Here is a 17,707-nt window from a genome sequence, read left to right as displayed (position 1 = left end):
ATTTGAGCTATGGACAGATGAAAATTTAAAATTAAACCACTTTAAATTATGAATGAATTTGCGCATGCGCAAAATAGAAATACGGTGGCAAGTTAAAATGAACATTTTGGATTTCAACTTGCTGACATATTCTGTACACGTTATTCATCCATCCAAACAAAGCTCAATATTAACCATCCTTGGTATTCAGTGTTATGTGACCATTAGTTTAAGAGTTTATCGATTAAATATTTTCACACACACATGTATATGCTAGCTAAGGAACTATTTTGAGTTAAAATCAATTCAGCATTTACGCTTGTAATAAAAAAAGAAGGCATTATGCTCAAATAATTACCATTACTTTTCTAACTTTCGATCTGCATAACGACTCTAGTGATTATTTCGGCACATGTATATATTTCAAACGCGTTTTTAAAATTAGAATAAATAGATTTTAACAGAAAATGTTTCATTTAGTTTAACCAAAAACAAGATACACTAATATTTATCGCCTGTACATACATTATCCACTAAACTGCGATTTTACATCGAAAAATAAATAAAAATAAATAATAATTAATTAGAATTTGTAAAACTATCGACTCAGCATTGCCCCGGGTGAAGGGTTGAGAGAGAGAGAGAGAGAGAGAGGGAGGGAGGGGGAGAAGGGTGTTTACAAATATTTATTTTTATTAGAATTTTAAAAAGTTTTTGTCAGTTTTGCCTTTTATACTTCGATAAATACTGAAAGTATGCAATTAAAGAATTTAATGTGTATTTACTAAAGTTATGGATATGAACAACAACAGTTATACGGAATGTCTGATAGTTTTATTAGTACAGAGAAAATTTACTCTTGAAATGTTTGCGTGATTTGCTTAAATTATTTTTATCAGCTGATGAGTTCGCAAAGAAAGTGGAGATTTCTCTGTTGAAAAGTTTATTTTCATTATTCCTATTTTTTTAATTCATCCAAATATAGTTTAAAATTAAAATCGACATTATTTCTTTAAAATTTGACAAAAAAAAAAAAAAAAAAAAAAAAAAAACCGATGTCAGATAATAATTAAATCCCCTCACACAATGAGTTTTATTCCTCCTTCCCCCTAATTAAAATAAGCAGTACAGGTATAAAGTCGTTCTTCCTAACGCAGTACTCTCATTCAGGAGGGGGCATTCATTGAGCCATGTAGTACTCGACAGGATGCGAGGACGATAAATTTTGAATACTCTTTTCGGGAAGGATGCAAACTGAATTCCCTCACTATAAACTTAGCTTGTGTTTAACTTTGTTACAGAGAGACGACGCAGGTAAACAAACTTTCAACAAGTCTCTTTGATTATTCCGACTGAACTATTGTATCTTTCATTATTTGATTAGGGGTGTGTGTCGGGTAATTTCACTAGAATAACTTGTGTACATTTTTTAAACACTAAATAAAATTTTATGTTTAAGTTTTACTTTAATGAATTACTAAAATAAAAACATTTGGAGCTAATATATACAAAAAAAAAAATTTTTTTTAATGGATTTTTCTTAGAAGTAAGCGGATATAAATAAATACATGAAGTCCCCCCACGACACTATTTAATTATAGATCAATCCCCTATGGCTGCCAATCAATATTGTTTAAAAACTAGTCACTTGTTACAGACGAAAGGCGACCACAGAAAATTCAACTTATTTCTGAAACGAAAAATCATTTTTCACTAATATATTTACATTGTTGCAATATATATATGTTTATTATTTTTTGCGTTGTTTTGTAGTGTTATTTGAAATAAAATTTCAGAGATCTTTATTTTTGTATTTAAGATTTAAAAAATAACACTGAAAAATAACCTCAACTAAAATCAACAATTTACAAAATAACTACAATGTAAATATATTAGTAAAAAAAAAAAAAAAATGCAAAGTGTTTTCTTTTTCAGTAACCGAGGTTTCATTTTGTATGGTTGACTTTCGGATTGTTGCAACTGGTTACCAGATTTTACCAACCAATTGGGAATCATAAGGGACCGGTCTATATAAGCACCTTCATTTTTTTTTTTTTTTTTTTTTTCCAAAGTGAAATTGCAATTCAAAATATAATTTTATTACTTTTTTTTTTTTTTTTTGGGACATATATTTTTTTTTACCTTTCAATATTTGATGTCGTCGACGTCTTTGGTGTTATTTGTTGATGTTCAATCTTCTCATGCCTGGAAGATCGCCTTCTTTTCCGGTCCGGCACTTCCACGGGCACCGGCCGTTTCGTTTGTGTTGTTGATGTTGATGATGATGTTGATGGTGGTGGAGTAGGCGATGGTGATTGTTTATCCTTCCGAGATCGCAAATTCAGTACGGATGTGTGACCACTTCCTTTAGCCGACACGGCGGCACCATCATTAGTATCCGCATCGCTGGTATTGCCATTAATCCGGGCCTTATTCTTGCTGTTGACGACTGCGGCCACCTTTTTTTTCTTTTTCTTCATCATCGCACCCTCGCCATTCGCAGTAGTAGTGGCCGTGGTAGTCTTTCTTTTCTCGTCGGGGAAACAATTTAAAACAATCCCATTGTTCCGTTTGCATGCATCGATCGCGGCCGCTTGACCTGCGGCAGTCATCTTAATGCTGTTAACATCTTTGTTGGCGACCTTTTCTTCGTCGGCATCGTTCATTAAAGAATAATCAACGCCTCCACGGCTCGGTTGAGCCATGATGCAGCGGCCGACAGTCGCCATCTTGTAAACCATGACTAATGTGACGTCACAGACCACGTGGTCTCTTCGCGGACGGAATTCCCGCCTCTCTCTCAAACCGGAAGGGGTTTTCCCATTTTACGACGGAAACTAAAGACCCAACTAGCTAAAAAAAAAAAACAACAAAAAAGGGCCCCTTACGTCTAACTTATACACTGAACCTCAACTGTAAGAAAATACCGAAAATTATATTTATGTATTATTGAAATTTACCTGCAAACTGCAATATTTAACGCGTAACTCCAAACAAGAGGTAAGTTTATTTTATAATCCTTATCTAAGCTTATTTACAGCGGCCATGTTTTAAAACCTTTCAAAAATGCACAAAACATCATCAACATTGAACAACAAATGCAGTTTTGGGGGCTTATTATGTCAGTCAGTGCATTACTGCATTTTATCGTCAGATTTTGTTTGCCTTATACGTTCTCTTTTTTCAACACGATAATTCAAATAAATACATGTGGCGAAGATTGTTTTTAAAAACAATGAACCATTAGATTAATTCGTTTGATTTTGAAGTGTTTTTTCTTTTTTTTTTTTTTTTGTACAAATAAAATTTATTCCCAATTACTCGATACAAAGTGTAGAAACAATTCTGAATCTTCTTTGATATTTATTTTCTATTAATTACATTATTCGAACTACTATTCTCATCTTGGTAAACGTCATACTGTTTCAGCTGATGTAAATTCCAACCTCCCTCGTGTTCATCTTTTCGAACTCGGGGGAAGCTGGACGGAATATCGTTGGTAAACAATCAGTTCTAAGTGATCTTCTGATGGTTGACGGTTCAATCCTTACTACAGGCGATAATAACTAAGAATAACAACAACAAAAAAATATTCTAGTCTACTTGGTGATGGATCATGGCTAACAGAATAAGAACAATCTACCACCAGAAATTAAATAAAGGGTTCAGTTCGAAATTCTCTGCATGTTATCTTATTCGAAAAAATGCACCTGAAGATCGGGGAATGCATCAATGATGCATTGCATCATCGGTCAAAATGTTGTGACTATAATAATCAATCTGAGAATAATAGTGCAAAAATCTGAAATATCGGTAAACTTTTATATTAGGTCCATCTCCACAATTTTTAACATGTGGATGTTGGCGGTGTTTATTCCGAAAGCCGTTCTTAACATGGGGAGATGGGTGGTGTTTATTCCAAAAGCCGTTCTTAACATGGGGATGTTGGGGGGGTATTCCGAAAGCCGTTCTTAACATGATTGAACATAAATTTATTTTACACATTCATTGGACAATAAAATAAACATCTTAAGTGTATGTTATTTGGTTACCCGACTAGGTTATTAAAACAAGGTTTTGAGTCCAGTAACACTAGTTGTAATAATGCGCATAAAAAAAAAAAGTACGTGAGTGAAAAGTCACTGGTTTCTATTTACAATGCCTCCCCACTGGACAGAGTTAGACACCAGGGTTGTCTTTTAACGTGGAGAAAAGGAACAAAAATAAAAATTGTCTCAGTCGTGAAGAATTTCTACTCCACTAACAGAGAACAAGAAATTGAAGTGGAGTGGTGGAGCATCTGAAGAACAGATACTACACAAGGCCAAGAAAAATCACTGGTTCAGTAAGAAAATTAGCAGTGATAGATATCTGGGCGATCATTACATTACTGCAACCAGGCGTCACTTGAAGGCATTTACTAAGGGGGCATTAATAGTGTGAGTGCCACTGCCACAGTGCCACACTGCTACAACTTAGCCCGTTCCAAACAGAGACATGTTTCCTATGATGTGTGCTGTTCGAGCTTGTTGTCTCTCTTTCTTCGTTTACGATTAAGTCCAGAAATCCAATACTCAAAGTTAAGAGGCCGGAAGTGGACTCAGTTTTTCTAACGGAACGCAAGTCATCAACATGAAACGAAACACGGAACCATATGAAAATAGTTTATTTCAAAAAATTATTTTAGTTTTAACGCTTCTTGTGCTATTATGAAAAATAAAAAAAGTTTCATTGTTTATATTTCTATAAATACTTTTGTTTTTAACACGTGTTATTACGAAAAAAAAAAAATAATGGGAATTTTTATTTACATTTTTATAAATGGTGTCTTTTTGCAATAATATTTGCCTTTCACTAGTTTTATCATAAATTATGTATGTTCTTTAATAATTAACACTTCTTGTGTTATATCAGAAAAAAAATAATTCAGTAGAATAACAAAGTAGAATTTGTATTAACCGAAAAAAAAATGATTAGTTTAATAATAAAAGAAAAAGAAATAAACAGTTATGATGTCAAAAAATCACATTACGTAACTCTCGAAATAAGAACAATGTTTTGTTGTGATAAAAAAATGCCAAATAAATAATAAAAAATTTTAAAATCTGTTAACCCTGTTTTGTTTTTGTTTATCGGCATTGTATTGGAATTTTTATTTCTTTTAAATAAAAACTTAACCTTCAGTTTACTTAAACCTCTGATAAAAAAAATAAAAAAATCGAAATAAGGAAATTGTTTATCCGCCATAATTACAAAATAACCCTTTGTAAAACAAAAAAAACACCCTTACATGTACGCAAACGTCAAATCTAAGATTTAAGAGGCAACCTCCTAATCCACTGAACCACAAAGCTGATCTCAGAAATACGTTGGAAAATCTTTTCGTTAAACCAATCCAAAAATTAAAGTTTGACGTATGCGCAGTCATTTAGAAAAGACAATTTTACTGCCCCTCCCTTCATTTAAAACTTTATTTCTGTATGACATAATTGACCATTTTTTTTCTAATTTTCACATATTATGTGGCTGAGGGATGGCTCTTTCAAATGGTACCAGTCTCGACCTGGTCCTATGCATCTGACAAAAGTTTTAGCAAGACATACATACATATATACATGCAAACCGACGTTTGAGATTTATATTATAGACTAGCAGGGGGTACCTGGCCTTGCCCAAGTGTTTGGAGGGGGTGGGGGTGTTAATGAAAACCTAAGAATAAGCGAAGTAAAAAAAGAAAACATAAAAACGAACGTTAAAACTTAAGCAGGGGGTGGGTAATCAAAACATCGAAAAAAAAACAAAAAAAAAAAACTAACGGAAGACAAACGAATGATGTTAAATGTAAAAATCGAAAAAAACAAAAAAGAAAACAGAAAAATGAATGTTAAAACAAAAAAAAAAAAAAGACACGTGAAAAATGGCTTAAATAAGCCTGTTTCGATATTAAAATTTAAAAAAATCGGTGGGTACCCGGGTGTTTTTGGGTGTGTGTGGTCGGTCGGGGGTGTTAATAAAAGCCAAAAAATAAGCAAAGTAAAAAATAAAAACAGAAAAACGAACGTTACGTGAAAAATGACTTTGGTTCAATATTTAAATTTAAAAAATCCAAAAAAAAAAAAGACATCTCACACCACGATTTGAACCCAAAACATTTAGATAATGACCCAACGCTCTAACCAACTGAGCTAACACGACGTACATGAAATTTAGTCAGTTCTTCAACTATTTAAAGTAAATCAGGTCATGACATCATCTGACGCATGTGTAGAACCGGTCGTCATCATAAGAAGACGGTTTTTGTTGACCCTCCCCCCCTGTAGAAAATTGTTGATTTCAGGGTGAAAAAATTAACGTTTTTGGGAAATTTTTCGATATTTTTCGGGCAAAGGATGGAGCTTCAATATGATACCAAGTTTGTTCATTTTTGTTCAGTCTGTCGAAAGTTTTTAGTGGACACACAAACACACATACATACATACACACATTTTCGCTTTTATATTTATAGAAGATTTTACTTGTATGGATTGACACGTGTAACTCATTAGACCCTAATTAATTAATTAGTCAATGAAATCCTATAACATAGCAACTACTGCATATTACATCTTCTATCACCAAACATCAAATATTACTAAAGTCCCTCTCTAACATATTTAAAGTACCATTATTATCTAACTAGCGGGGGGGGGGGTACCCGGCGATGCCTGGGTGTCTTGAGGTAAATCAAAACTCCGGGAGGGGGGGGGGTAAATAATAAAAAAAAAAAATGTTTTGGTGGGTGAGTGTATGAGGATCGAACCCGTACTCTTGAGTTGGAAATTAATGTGTGAAAAAAAAAAAGTGCGATGTTACCATTGGGCCACCGCGACATACAGCGTAGACGTGTTTGAATTTATTTATCTAACTATAACTATAAAAACAGGCATGCGTGATAAAAGTTAACTTTGCTGCTTCCATTTGACCTAATTAAGAAGGTCAAATAGAAGTCATGCAGTGTCTAAGTTTGTTTATCGAAATTTGACTGTCTGATATACAAGATTGATCAAAGCTGATTGCTTCTTGACGTTTTTCCAGGTGCAATGCCGCAAAGACGTCGTTTGAGTTTAGCTTCATTTTATTTATACTAAAAAGCCCAATCAACACGCAAGAAGCCAAAATAGCAATAATTTTGTAAAAATCGACGTAAATAAATCTATACGCTACGCGGTTTCCTAATTCCTAGATATTATTATATAGGACCTATATACACAGTTTTAAGCGATAGTAACGACCCTGGGAGCATGTGCTCGAAAAGCCTTTTGAAGACATACACGAAATGGTCACACACATTTTGCCTTTTATATATATAGATAATCCCCTAGACGAGCCTATCTTCTCTTCCAATGTATACACATATACAAGATCCCCTAATATGCCTATTGCTGGACATTGCATCTTTATCTTGTTACTTACCACCTCCCTTCCTCTTCTGATGAGAAACATTAAGCTTTGAAATGCTCGGCATAAAGAGTATTCCTAACCCCTGCACACTATATTGTATTCCCTTATTTACTAATAAATCTCTATATACCAGTATATATTTTTTTATTATCAATATATTTTCCTATTGCGTGTGTGTGTATACATATATATATACTGCTGATCAAAAATTTAAGACCACTTAAAAATCTTTTTTAAAAAACCCAACTTTTTTTAAGGATAGATTTTAAACTCTTTTGACTTAAGGTTACCAATACTACAATCTAAAAGCTTATGGAAACAAAAAGCTACATTCCAAAGATTTATCTTCAAAATTTACATTTTTGTTAAATTAGGCTTTTTACACATGATCAAAATTGTAAGAACAGAGACAAAAATTCTATTAAATTGTACAAAAAGTGTATGAAAACATTCAACGGTCAAACTTAATGAGTTCTACCTCCACTGCTTTTGATGACTTTAAAAATTCTTTGGGGCATGCTAGAAATAAGAGTTTCCATTAAGGTGTGGGGGATCCTGCTCCAGTTTCTGAAGATAGCTTCACGAAGTTCATTTTTTTTATGAATATTGCCAATTCGATACACCTCTCTTGTCATCCATCCCCAAACATTTTCAATTGGGTTCAAGTCCGGTGAGCATTCAGGATGTCCCAAGAGATGGACTCCATTTTCTTGGTGAAAGCTCAAGGTCCATCTTGCAGTGTGGATTGCACAGCATTATCCTGTTGGAATAACCATCCACCCTCATACAAACGATAACCCTCCATCATCAAAGATGCTTTTTGTAGCATGCTTTAGGCATGGTAACACCTTTGCACAGTGATTGCTGCTGTCTGATGACCCTGCCCCACCTGGAGCTCCATCGTCCCTATGTAAGAAAAGGCACTCCATACCATTACAGACCCTACACCACTATGACGTGTGGAAAAAATTTCAAGGGGCATGTTTTGTCATGCCAATATTGCTGGAAGCTATATCATCTAAATTGAATTTTTTCTCATCAGAAAACAGGACTTTCTTCCACTTCTCAATGTCCCAGGTTTGGTATTCATGACCAAATCTTAAGTGGTTCACTTTGTGACATGGAAGCAATTGAGGAATTCGTTTACACTTTTTATTTACCATGCCTTTTTGTTGTAAGTGTCGTCTGATGGTTATTGGACTGCAATCAGCTTCTGTAACCGCCTTAATTTGACTAGAAGAAAGTCCTCTGTCATTCATAACAACCCGTCTGATTCTCCTACTCAATGCAGAAGAATTTTTTTTGGGGGGTGGGGGCTACCAAAGGATTTTGCTTTTCCATAATTCTCAGTGTTCTTTAGAAAGATGCAAATAACAGTTTTACTGCAATTTACTTTGGCTGCTATCGCTCGCTGTGACAAACCTTGCTTATGGAATCCTAGAATTCGAGAGCGCTCAACTTCGGTTTGTTTTCTTGCTTTAGGCGTGGTAACACCTTTGCACAGTGATTGCTAATCTTTAACTGAACTAAAAACATTAAAAGGTGCTAATGCACTTACTGATCCGCGCTATTTTTGAAATCGTATTTCCAAGTTTAATTAAAGTTTTATGGCACGTTTTTTTTATTCAATTGTAAGGTTAAGGTACAGAATAGGTACAAAACACCCTCCCATCCCCATGTTAAGAATGGCTTTTTAAATAATAACGTTATTATTTCAGCACGGATCAATAAATGCATGAGTACCCATTAGAATTACCATAAATCTAAGAATTTTATACCCTTGGTCTTATATAATTTTGATCATGTGTAAAAAGCCTAATTTAATAAAAATGCAAATTTTTAAATAAAATTTTTGGAATGTACCTTTTTGTTTCCATAACCTTTTAGATTGTACCTATTTACTATGCCTCATCACGGGACAGAGTTAGACACCAGGGTCGTTTTTTAACGTGGAGAAAAGGTACAAAAATAAAAATTGTCTCAGTCGTGAAGGATTTCTTCTCCACCGAAAGAGAACAAGAAATAGAAGTGCAGCATCTGAAGGACAGATACTACACTTTGATCTTGTCCCGAAGGCCAAGAATAAGCCATAACCTTTTAGATTGTAGTATTAGTAACTTTTAGTCGGAAAAGTTTTAAATCTATCCTTTAAAAAAAGTGGTCTTAAATTTAAAATTTTAAAAAGGGTTTCTTTTTAAAGATTTTGAAGTGGTCTTTAAATTTTTGATCAGTATTGTATATATATTTTCAAGTTTTAAATTAAGATCTATCATTCTTCCCTGCGTCAGATATATGATATTTTTCATCGCTTCCTTTATTATTATTTAATCTAAGATTCACGTTAACAATATAAAATGTCAAGTTCTCGTTAAAAACTCGATAATTAAATCTTTTTGAATATTTTTTACTTTCATTTCAAAATTATGAATTGAATCTTACCAGGTATTTCTATAGAATTTTGATTTTTTTTTTTTTTTTTTTTTTTTTTTTAACCGAAACTAAAGCTAACTTGAGTTTTGTTTAATTTGGCAGAAGTCGGTTTTGGTTCGGTTCAAATTCTGGTCCAATTATTGTTTCGTGCTTAAATAATAACGCTATTATTTAGAAAGCCATTCTGAATATGAGGGGAGGGGGTTAAGTATTTTGTACTTTCACCTAACAATTTGATAAAAGATGTCGTAAAACTTGAATTTAACTTGAGAAAGTAGACGGTGGCCGCTGATTCTGCATCCTCGATGAAAAAAAGCCCAACGAGTTCCTGATTGTTTTTAAATATAATGAATAAGAACCTTTTTTTTTATTTTTATTTTTTATTGATGTCTTCATTTACTATTATGAATGTATCGTTTATAATGTTTTCAAAATTAAATCTATTTTCACAGAAATGAATGAATATTAACCTGACAGTTCTAAAAATATGAATATTTTAGATATATTAAATAAAATGAATTTTCCAGTAGATAGTATTGCCGATTTTTATTATTATTATTATTATTATTATTATTATTATTATTATTATTATTATTATTTAAATCGGCGACGCTAAAGAAATTTCTGGCGATGACTTTTCAAATTTTCCGAGCTAAATATATTTATTTAAAAAAAAAAATACATGCTATATATTCATCAAATAAACATACATAACAGTTTACGGATATTCTTATTTAAAACAAATAAGAACTCGTGGCACTTTTTTCTGCAGGGATGTCTAATCGGTCGCCACCGTCTACTTCCTGTGAAGTGTGACGGACTTATTGAATATGCGTAATTTCCCGAAATACAAATTGAATAATCGTAATGAATGACGTCTTTCGATCAGACTCTTAAAACGTACATAAGAAATAAGTAAAGGTTTTTAAAATATTAAATCAACGCCAATTAAAACGAAGAAACAAAAGAACGCTTTTTTTTTTAAGAAATCCGTCAGAATTATCTGCCCTTGTTATAAATATTATTATCTTTTGTCTTTTTTAAATTAAATCTTTTGCATGTTATAACATTTTTGCATAATTACTTCAAGGAAAATTCGTCTTAAACATTTCTAATTCACCTAATGCAATCGTCTGCAACAAAATTAAGGGATATAACTTCACGTTTTACTTTACAACTCGATATGAGTTTGGTAGGTTTTTAGATAAACGGATCCGATCGACAGACAATACGCTAGTTGCAATTTGTCAAATTTTATCAGAGTTGCAAGGCAAAAAAAAAAAAAAAATCTTCGACGTCCTCTAATTTGGGCTCGTCCAACTCCTTTTCTATATATGGCCTATGCATAGCTGACCTATATATAACTGGTTTATATCAAAGAATAAATAAATTTAGGTAATATAACGTTTAAATTCAACTGGTGTTGGAGTCGATATAGTTTTATTAACTTAGATTGAAGTGACCACTTAATTGCTTCTGACTAACTCCATTTTTGCCTAGACACTAAAATCAATAATCTATGCCATTTTTTAAATGACCTTTTCCCTGTTGATTGCAATATGTTGCTGGTCATGTGCAGTTCTAAGAGGTCCACCCTCCGAGGCTTACCTTCTCTCTTTGAGAAGCAGTTAGTTTATTGCTAATCGTCTGAGGTGCTCCTACTGGGAAATGCCGACAGGGCTTTTCAGGCACATTTTGCAGGCCAGATTCCTCCTGATGGATGCTGACTCTTCAATCCTCCTTTCCGACCCTAATGTCACATCTTTCTACTGCGGGAGGGAGATAAATACAGACTAACTCCATGGTTCTAGAAACAAAAATTGTGAAGAGAAAAGCTTAAGTTATCTGAAATAGCAAAGTATGTCACTAATTTTCGACACCAATAACAAAAAAACAAGTAAAAACTAGTAAAAGAAATTAATTCATCATAATTTTTACTCCATATTGAAGAGGAAGGATCAGGGTTTAAATTCTTTAATTTACACTGAATAAAACGGACAGAATTTGATTTGAACATCACACAATAGCCAAAACCAAAAATGACAATATAACATGATGTCACAGATATACAACAAACATCTATAATATAAAAGCAAAAATGTGTGTTTGTCTGTGCGCTTTTTTTGTATGTCTGGTAAAGGTTTTTTCGGGGGGGGGCGCTTGAGGATCTTACCATTTCTTAGAACTTTTTATATACTCCTTAGATTATAATATCTATGATTTGCGAATACGTCATGTCTATCTTTTATTTGAGCAACTTATATTTCATAAAATTCCCGCTATTCTGTCTTCTCGCGTGTTTGTTCATGTTTTTCGTATAAAAAAGCGAAACTAAATCGAATGTGAAGTTGTGTTCTCGGACTTTTGTGCCGGGATATCCAGAAAGCAACGAACTTTGATCAATGTGGGGAAAATCCGTCATATCAGAAAATTGCTCTACATTTAAACACTCCTCTTTCTATGGGGAGCTGGTTTTTCGCAACATCTTGGGGAAACAAACAAATAAACTGACTTGCAGCCAAAGTTAAGTGTGTGATGATTATGCACCTGTAGCAACTCATTCACTTAACTTTTTAATCGTTTAATTTCAACCATTCTCACTTCCTCTGCCCTCTTAGCGTCGCGGTAAGATATCACGTTTTCTTTCACTTTTTTTTTCGCCTTCACCTCAAGGCTTTGGGTTCAAGCCTACCTGCCTACTAACGCTTTTTCCTATACGCACACACACGGGCAACCTTGCTAGTCTATAATATAAAGGGCAAAAATCTGTTTAAATGTATGTATGTATGAATGTATCTATGTTTGTATATGTACCTAAAACTTTTGACAGAGGCAACAGATTTTCATGAGATCAGTATCATTTTGAAGCTCGACCTTTCGGACGATCAAAAAATTGGCCAAAAACATTAATTTCTTCACCCTCAACTGGGCAGTTTTCTACAGGGAAGGTAAATTTTTTTGCAGTCATTTTTTGCAAGTTACTCACCCTCGTGTTCACGACGTCACTTAAAAGGGTTATTTCAACCACCTGTGACGTCACAACTACATTAGGCACATTGGTAAGAGCGTTTTTTTTTTTCACCTTTTTTTCCTCTGGCGCGTTATGGGTTCGTCTGCTTATTACTCCTAAATTTTTTTTTTTTTGCTTAACCAACACCTTTACACACACCTCCACTTTGTTTTCCACCTTTGTGCCACAGGTCCAATCCTGCCTGCCTACTACAACTTTTTTTTTTGCTCAACACGCACCTCTAAACACCCGGGCAATGCTGGACACCCAGGCTGCCTAAACATATAAGGGAAAAAATTAGTACAAATATACATTGAATCTTGTTATTCAAGTGAAACATAACAGTGAAAATCTTATCTTGAAATATTATGAAATGTCACTTTTCGTGTATGTCCAAAAAAAAATCTCACATTTAAGCAGACAACAACTAAAACAATTAACTTCCGGCTGTTAACTGACAAAATTTCCTTTATTATTAAATTTTATTGAAGAAAGTAATATTTAAATTATTTTTTTATTAAATTCCTCTTTATTGTAGGAAATATCAACTTTTAATTTCTAAAATTAAGCTTTTTTACGTCTTAACTAAATCCTTAAATTAATTTTATCAGGAAATTATTTTCAATTCAAAATTTTTGTATGAACTTCTAAACTAAAAGTCATGTTTATAATATTAACAGATTATAAAACATGCCATGCACAAAGAAATTTAATTAACTTTGAAGTCATAATTGTTTCAGTTACTTGGTTTAGAAATTATTTTTGTCCTGACAAAAGAAAGAAGTAATGCTACGATTTTTATCAGCGAAGCGCAGAACAGATTACTGTATCATTGGTCTACCATAGAAAAAATTATTAATTTTTAAATATATTTTTTGATTATTCACTATTTAAAAACGACACAGATTATTATTATTAACAGTAAGATCGTCTGTTTAATTATAACAAGGCCGATAGCCATTAGTCGCTGCTCTCGTGTAATGAATGAATTTGTGAATGAAGGATTGACATGAAATTCTTAAAGATAAACTAAAATGACCAAAAAATGGGCTGAAATGACTTAAATAAATAAAAAGTATATGGCTTAGAATGACTTTAATGAACTTAAGGATGAATTGAATGACCTTAAGAATAACTTGAATGCTTAAAAAGTAACTGGAATCCTTCAAAAACAACTTGAATGATCTGGAGAATGACTTGAATGGCTTTGAGACTGACTGGTTGTAAAGTGGGTGATCATTTTACATTAAATTAATACAGAAAAGTGATTCCCCACTTTATATCACAAAGTTACAAACATAAGTACAGCATGTAGTAAGAACAGATACTACACTTTGATCTTGGCCAAAGGGCCAAGAAAAGGGTATATATTTGCTCCCCTACTGAGCAAATTAGGCACAAGGCCGATTTTTAATGTGAGCAGTGAAGGGGAAATGGGGACCAACTCCCCGGGGAGTAAGGGAGCTGAATAGTGACAATTGGTATGAAGGGTTGCCCCTACATTGACCAAGGTCTTATATGTGGGGTTTCCGCCACATATGGTGTTTGCTTGCAGTATCTGCCGGAAAGATACTACACTTTGATCTTGGCCAAAAGGCCAATAAAAGGGTATTTATTTGCTCCCCTACCGAGCAAATTAGACACAAGGCCGATTTTTAATGTGAAGGGGAAATGGGAACCAACTCCCCGGGGAGTAGGGGAGCTGGATAGTGACAGTTGGTATGAAGGGTTGCCCCTACATTGACCAAGGTCTTATATGTGGGGTTCCCCCCACATATGGTTTTTGCTTGCAGTATCTGCCGGAAAGATACTACACTTTGATCTTCATATTTAATTTATTTCGTTTAAAGAAAAAATTACAATTAAAAAATTCCAATATAAAATTAAAAAATTTAAAAAAGTAAAATCTCCTAAAGACAAAACAAATTTAGGCACAAGGCCCTATAAGATCTGGGGAGGGGAGTGTTGCGGGGTCTTTGTAACTAAAGTAAAAATTGGAGTATTTGGCGACTTTACTCTTGACTGGCAACATTTACCACAATACCTCATTCACTCTGTAGACTCTAAACTAACTAATGAAAATCCCAGCGTTTTTGCAAGAAAGGATATATATACAATTTCTGTGTGTGTGTGTGTGTGTGTGTGTGTGTGTGTGTGCAAAATTTTTTTTTTTTTATTAAAATGTGTGTGTGAAAAAAGTTCAATTCATTGGAAAATAAAAAGTTCTTGAATTTGGAAGAAAAACAGTTCATGTTGTGGCGTGGGGAATCTAGAAAAAATATACAAAAAATAAAATTGCTTAGTGCATTGTTAGTAATGTCCCTCCCTAGAAAGTTAGATCACCTACTGATTTTCCGGAGCACCGAAAACAAGCGGGAAGATCCCTAGTGGGGATTGGGAATGATTCTTATCGGGTGTAGGGAGGAAAAATAGATTGTCAAAAAATAAAAAGGGGAAGATGGGGGGAGGGGGGGGAGGCGGCGACCTTCGAGTAGGGGTTGACCAGGAGGTGATAAAACAAAAAGATAGGGGCGAGGGGTAGTGGTAGGGTAACCTCAGAAGATTCTCTAGTGCCAAAAAAAAAACAACAATCGGGGGACAGGATCTCATTTGTACCACCAGTCAAGAGTCTCTTTACTTTTATTTGTCTAACCTAGTGGGATGGGCTCCGTAGGACCCAGTGCCGCTTGTGCCATGTTTATGGTGGTAACACGAATTCAAACTTGGTGCCTCGTCGGATGCACAAGCTAGCATCATGCACCCACCTCTTCTCAAAGGCCACTCAAGGCAACCTCTTTCAATCACATCTGATCTTTACTTTAAGCAGATGTTTAAAGTAGACAATCTGATCCCGATCAGGAACAGATATCCCTTCGCGGACTCACTTGAGGTGTGTGATCTATATGACCATCCTCGCTACTGCTAGTATTGCTAGAAAAAACATTCTTTTCTCCCTAGGCAGCGGCGGATCAATGTTCTCCACAAAATATGACTCGTCGAGTTCAAGTCAGCGCTTGGCATCGATGCGAGCCGTTACCTCGTTGACGTACCCTAGGAGGGTCTTGAGCCTGCTGCAGTGGAAAAAGGCATGACCGGCTGTTTCCCTCATGTCCGTCACAGCACAGGCAGTAGACCCGGGTTTCTTCATTGCACAGGTTGAGTTCGTCAAGGAGGGCGGTGCATTCCAGACAAGTCGCCAGGTAGGAGAAAATTCCGAGTTTGTAAGAAAATCCCTTTCCGGCACCCAACTCCACTGGGAGCGGACCTCCTCTAACGACATCCCCGTCCGTTTCACTAGCAGTTCCTTTGTGCTATGCCCCACTAGCTCCCGATAAACCCTGTTCCTAGACTGTTCGAGGACACTGGTCCCCGGTAATGCTCTAAGTACAGACCGGCATTCGGCGTAGAATGTTTGTTCTCCCCTTGGTCTCTGCCAAGAGATTGGAAAACGAGCTTTCAACCGCAGTGACCCATGGAATGTCTACGTACAACGAACGGCTAAGAAAGGCCAACCTCTCTGCGTGTTTGTGACACAGGATATCGGGCAGTCCCAAGCCTGCCTTGCTCGGATTTCGAACACACACCTCTCTGCAAACATAATGCTTACCCTCGTTCCACAAGAGTGTGTCGAGGTGCTCCTGTAATCTGGTTCGTCGTTTTGCAGGGAGGGGAAGTACAGACAGACGGTAAAGGATGAGTGGAAAGATGTATGTAACAAACGCCTCTGTATGATCCTTCAAGGACAATTTCCTTCAAACCCAAGTCTTGACAGAGGATTCGACCTTGGTCTCTGCTTCTCACCAGTTTTTCTTCAGCTGGAGACCCGGTCCGAACCACACACAGAGGATCTGGATCGGGCCGTCGGTCCAACTGAAGATGCCTGGAAGCGAATTTACTTTGGTCCAGGCAACCAACCGCAGACCCACCGACTTACTGCGATTGAAGACGGCCCCCATAACTGCTTCATATCGAGCGAGCGCCTCGGTGACTGCTTGAATGTCTGTGGGGCAAGACACGAACACGGTGACGTCATCGGCGAATGCGGAAACACTGGCTCGTGTGCCTCCAGGGAGAGCTATCCCGCACAGGACTGGTGTAGTCGCCTCATCCCTTAACTTGCGAAGGAGGGGTTCCAACTCCAGGACGTACAAGAGAGGCGACAGCGGACAACCCTGTCGCACCGACCGGGAGATGGCGAAAGACTCCGACAGCTTACCGTTGATCTGCACCGCTACTGTCGGCCTGTCATACAGTACAGAGATTCACTTGCGGAAGTCTGGATTAAATCCGGCGGCCTTTAGCACAGATCCCAGAAACCGATGGTCCACCCTATTGAAAGCCTTGGACTGATCCAAACTGATCAGCGCGGCCTCGGCGTCGTCTTCTGCCCCCTCTATGATCGTGTATATCAGATGAAGATTGTCCTGAATCGATCTCCGCTTCACAGCATAGCTCTGGTCTGGTTAGCCAAGCGGTTGAGGTCTTGTTTAGCTAGTGCTATCTTTAGATCCCCACCCCCTCCACCGCCCGGATCAGCCTATTCTCTATACACTTCTTGGCCTTAGCCTTATCTAGCATGAGGCGTTGGCTGTACTGGACCGAGAAGCATCTAATCTTTGCCTTGAGACTAACCCATCACTTACTCCCAGTAACCGCCCCCACTAATGCCTGTTGGATTATCTCCGTAACCTTCAACCAGTAGTCCTCCAGTTCCAACAAGGTGCTGTTGAACTTCCAGTATCCAGCCAGTTTAGGCCTAGAGCTCAAGTTCAGACGGGCCATAACTAGTTTGTGGTCCGAGTGTCCTAAAAACTGGAACGTGGGACCAGATAGGAAATCTACATTGCC

General features: G+C 36.0%; 2 protein-coding genes and 1 pseudogene across 5 annotated transcripts in view; 1 reads left to right on the top strand and 2 right to left on the bottom strand.

The window, feature by feature from the left end:
• Positions 1 to 2,720, bottom strand: part of LOC145247404 (uncharacterized) — a 195,053-nt gene extending 192,333 nt beyond the window's left edge. For both annotated transcript variants that reach the window (XM_080109108.1, XM_080109109.1), the window contains exon 1: positions 2,122 to 2,720. In XM_080109108.1, coding sequence (XP_079965234.1) covers positions 2,122 to 2,720 — 599 coding nt within the window. The remainder of the gene's footprint in view (positions 1 to 2,121) is intronic.
• A 120-nt stretch (positions 2,721 to 2,840) lies between these two features.
• LOC145247403 (uncharacterized) overlaps positions 2,841 to 17,707 on the top strand; it is a 270,622-nt gene continuing 255,755 nt past the window's right edge. For 2 of the 3 annotated variants that reach the window (XM_080109107.1, XM_080109105.1), the window contains exon 1: positions 2,841 to 2,979. The gene's annotated coding sequence lies outside the window, so the exon portion shown is untranslated. The remainder of the gene's footprint in view (positions 2,980 to 17,707) is intronic. The other variant, XM_080109106.1, reaches the window with a different exon arrangement.
• LOC145247624 (U2 spliceosomal RNA) lies at positions 14,087 to 14,224 on the bottom strand (annotated as a pseudogene).

This window comes from Euprymna scolopes, chromosome 25 (assembly GCF_053919585.1).
Source record: "Euprymna scolopes isolate OS-2025 chromosome 25, ASM5391958v1, whole genome shotgun sequence".
NCBI classification, from domain to species: Eukaryota; Metazoa; Mollusca; class Cephalopoda; order Sepiida; family Sepiolidae; genus Euprymna; species Euprymna scolopes.
Note: the sequence above shows the minus strand (reverse complement) of the source record. Positions and strands in the feature narration are given on the sequence as shown.